Source organism: Lipotes vexillifer, unplaced genomic scaffold, assembly GCF_000442215.2.
Source record: "Lipotes vexillifer unplaced genomic scaffold, Lipotes_vexillifer_v1.1 scaffold238, whole genome shotgun sequence".
Taxonomy (NCBI): Eukaryota; Metazoa; Chordata; class Mammalia; order Artiodactyla; family Lipotidae; genus Lipotes; species Lipotes vexillifer.
This window is the reverse complement of record NW_006785665.1, coordinates 2139883-2144201: the sequence shown is the minus strand read 5'-3', so window position 1 is coordinate 2144201 and position 4319 is coordinate 2139883. Positions and strand designations below refer to the sequence as shown.

General features: G+C 43.1%; 1 protein-coding gene across 2 annotated transcripts in view; it reads right to left on the bottom strand.

Moving 5' to 3' along the window:
• The window catches only part of GON4L (gon-4 like), an 89476-nt gene that overhangs the window by 19731 nt on the left and 65426 nt on the right, over positions 1-4319 (bottom strand). For both annotated transcript variants that reach the window (XM_007457927.1, XM_007457926.1), the window contains one exon: positions 4147-4297. In XM_007457927.1, coding sequence (XP_007457989.1) covers positions 4147-4297 — 151 coding nt within the window. The remainder of the gene's footprint in view (positions 1-4146; positions 4298-4319) is intronic.

Below are 4319 nucleotides of genomic sequence, written 5' to 3'. Positions count from 1 at the left end.
GGGGGACGACTTCCTTGGTGGCGCAGTGGTTGACAATCCGCCTGCCAATGCAGGGGACACGAGTTCGAGCCCTGGTCCAGGAAGATCCCACATGCCACGGATCAACTAAGCCCGTGTGCCACAGCTACTGAGCCTGAGCTCTGGAGCCTGTGAGCCACAACTACTGAGCCCACGTGCCTAGAGCCCATGCTCCACAACAAAGACAAGCCACCACAACGAGAAGCACGTGCACCGCAAAGAAGAGAAGCACGCACACCACAAGGAAGAGAAGCACGCGCACCGCAAGAAAGAGTAGCTCCTGCTCGCCGCAACGAACACCCAATGCAGCCATAAATAAATAAATAAATAAATAAAGTTATTAAAAAACAAAAAGAGTTAAGGGGTAACTTACTGTTAAGACAGGCAGATTAAACACATCTATTTGGGTTTGTTCCCTCTTGAATCCCCATGAAAACAACAGAAAGGAAATTTTTAAAGGTAAAAGCCTAAAAGGAGAGACAGAATGAGAGAAAAAGTAAAAGCAACAAAATTCTTGGGACTTCCCTGGTGGCGCAGTGGTTAGAAATCCGACTACCAGGCTTCCCTGGTGGCACAGTGATTAAGAATCCGCCTGCCAGTGCAGGGGACAGGGGTTCGAGCTCTGGTCCGGGAAGATCCCACATGCCGCAGAGTAACTACTGAGCACAACTACTGAGCCTATGCTCTAGAGCCTGCGAGCCACAACTACTGAGCCCACACGCCTAGAGCCCGTGCTCCGCAACAAGAGAATCCACCGCAATGAGAAGCCTGCGCACCACAACAAAGACCCAACTCAGCCAAAAATAAATAAATAAATTTTGAAAAGAAAAGAAAGAAAGAAATCTGACCAGCAATGCAGGGAACACGGGTTCAAGCCCTGGTCCAGGAAGATCCCACATGCTGCAGAGCAACTAAGCCCGTGCGCCACAACTACTGAGCCTGCGCTCTAGAGTCTGCCAGCCACAAGTACTGAGCCTGCATGCCACAACTACTGAAGCCCACGCGCCTAGAGCCCATGCTCCACAACAAGAGAAGTCACCGCAATGAGAAGCCTGTGCACCACAACAAAGAGCAGACTCTGCTCACTGCAACTAGAGAAAGCCCGCATGCAGCAATGAAGACTCAGTGCAGCCAAAAATAAATAAATTTATTAAAAAAAAATTTTTTTTCAAAGCTAAAAAGCAGATGGAGGAGTGGTAAGTCACACAGAAGGATGAAGAAAACCAAATCCCATGTGGAGAAAAGTTATGGGTCAACTAAATTTATGTCAAAGACTGGCAAAAGGATAAGACACCAGATACCTCCAGAAGTGGAGGAATTAAAAACAGGTCGAGATGAGGACAGGTTTTAAACCTTCTGAGGAGGCGGTTAGACCCCGAATCCCCTCTCTTGTTTGATGTAGCCCAGTGACAGCTTCTCCCCCTACCCTGGCAGAATTAAGCCAGATTTGTGGAAAGGATGCTCTCTGAACTGAGGCTGTCTGGCATATGTGAGGGCAGGAGTACTATGCTGATCAAGTGTAGAAGAGAAAACTCCAGCCTCCTTCCTCTCCTGCTTTCCCACATTCCCTCTGCCATTTGCTATTAAAGAATATTCAATGAACAACAATAAAAATAGCTATTAGACATCTTAAATATGATAGAAAAAATAACTCAACTCAGCAGAACAATTAGAAGAAAAAGCTGAAGTAATATCTTAGAAAGTACAACAAAAAGACACATGGAAAAAAAGAAGAAAGACAAGATGAGAAAATGAGCCTGAGAGGACTAACATCTGACCACTGAGCACCATAGGAGAGAACAGACCAAAAGAAGGGAAGGAAACCATCAATATGTACATTTCAAGTACATTTCCCAATACTGGAGCCTATGAGTTTCCAAAGTAAAGTTTATCAAGTACCTTGCATAATTAATGAAACTAGACACATACTGAGGCATATTATCATGAAATTTCAAAACACTGGAGAAAAAGGAAAAATCCTACATACTGCCGGAGGGAGAGGAAAAACAGGTGTTACATAAAGGTTCAAGAGTCAAAAGGGCACCAAATTTCTAAAGAGCCAGCACTAGAAACTAGAAGAAAATGGAGGCCTTAAAATGTTCTGATAAAAGTGATTTTCAACCTAGAATGTTAGACCCACTGAAGTGGGAGAATAAAGACATATTTCAAACTTTTGGTGTTGAATAATTATAGATTCATAGACAGGTCTCATGTACACTTGTTACATAGTAACAATAGTTACATATACAAACCAGGTATATAGTACAATAGCAAAACTAGGAAATTACATTGGTCATGTCATGTCATGACAGACAATGAATACAAGTAGTTTAAACCTAAAAATTTGTTTCTCGAGCACTCTTCCTCAGAATACTACTAGGATGTGCTACACTAAAACAAGGCAAAAATGATGTGGGGTTCAGAAATGAAAGGATCCAAAGCAAGTAAGAAGTGAAATGAATCCCCAGGATGATGGTGAAGAAAAAGCCAGAGAAGACATTAGTGCAGCAAGCCAAGAGAGCAACATGGGTAGAGTGGAACAGCATCAGAACGCTCTGGGAAGGATTTCTTCAGGAAGATGAAAATGATAGCAGGACACCTAAAATAGTTGAACACACTGAAAAGAGATTTATAAAACTGAAGAAGACTTTAGTGTTGAACTAGCAATACATACATAATAAAACGAAGTCCCACTCATCCTCAAAAAATGCAATTATTAACACCAAGAGAAACAAAATGTCCAGCAGGAAAAGCAAAGTAATCATGATACACTACATAGCTCAGCTGTGAGGAGCTTTTAGTCGTGCTTATAACGTAAACTCTAAAAACAATCTAAGTGGGCTTCCCTGGTGGCGCATTGGTTAAGAATCTGCCTGCCAATGCAGGGGACACGGGTTCGAGCCCTGGTCCGGGAAGATCCCAGATGCCACGGAGCAACTAAGCCCGTGCACCGCAACTACTGAGCCTGTGCTCTAGAGCCTATGCTCTGCAACAAGAGAAGACTCCGCGATGAGAAGCCACGCACTGCAATGAAGAGTAGCCCCCGCTCACTGCAATTAGAGACAGCCCACGCACCACAACGAAGACCCAACACAGCCAAAAATAAATACATTTATAAATAAATAAATAAATAAAAACAATCTAAGCAAAACTGTGATATAATTATAGTGAGTGGTGAGACTATAGGAGTGTGGAGAGAACTAAGTCTTCATCTTCCATGGTTTCAGTTTAACAGAGAAGGCCTAAATCCAAAAAATCAAGTGGAGACTTCCTGGTGGTCCAGTGGTTAAGAATCTGCCTTCCAACACAGGGATGTGGGTGCAATCCCTGGTCGGGGAACTAAGATCCCACATGTCACAGGGCAACTAAGGCCGCGCGCTCTAGAGCCTGTGAGCCACAACTAGAGAGCCTGCACTCTGCAACTATTGAGCCCGTGTGCCACAACTACTAAGCCCGTGCACTCTGAAGCCCGCACGCCACAACTAGAGAGAAGCCCACGTGCTGCAATGAAAGATCACACGTGCCACAAATGAAGATCCCACATGCCACAACTAAGACCCAATGCAGCCAAATAAAGGAAGAAAGAAATATTAAAAAAAAAAAATCAAGTGGTAGCAATTATAAGCATGCTACCTAGATATGGAGGTAAATGTACCATCACCCACAAAAACCTTGCTTAGCAGGAAATAGGGAGAAAAATGATTGTCTTTCATGACAAGTCTCACAGAACTATTTGATTCTTTAAAGTATACTTTATAACTTTGATATAAATATCTAAACATAAAGAGTTAAGGAGAAGGATATAAGTGGACTGTGACCTACCCTCTGAAGAAGGTTAGCGTGGAAAAAAAAGAGAAAATGAATAGCTAGAGGAAAACAGATTCGAGAAGTATTTTAAAATTTGAACAATTTTATATTTAGGAGAAATATCTATAACAGAGGAAGAAGATGATACTCCAGAGGAAAATAATGTATCACTGTTCCTGGAAAGGAAAGAGGGCAATTAACCTAGCGTGCAGGTGGGAGGAACTAGCCTTAAATAAAAGGCTATTCATTGAGACTAAGCAAAAGAAAAGGAATGGCTACACTCAGGCGAGGTCTCCGGTGGAGCATGCAGGGAGCACTTACTTTAATGATGTTGTCAGGAGCTCTGTTCATGTTGAGGTTCTTGATTCTCACTGTCAGCTGGTGGGCAGTCTTGCAAGTGAGAAGGTACTTGCTGATTAGAGGCTTAGGAAACTCGGTCCCTTCAAAGTGCTTCAGTCCTAAAGCTAACAAACTGAGAAAGGGGCAGTGACACT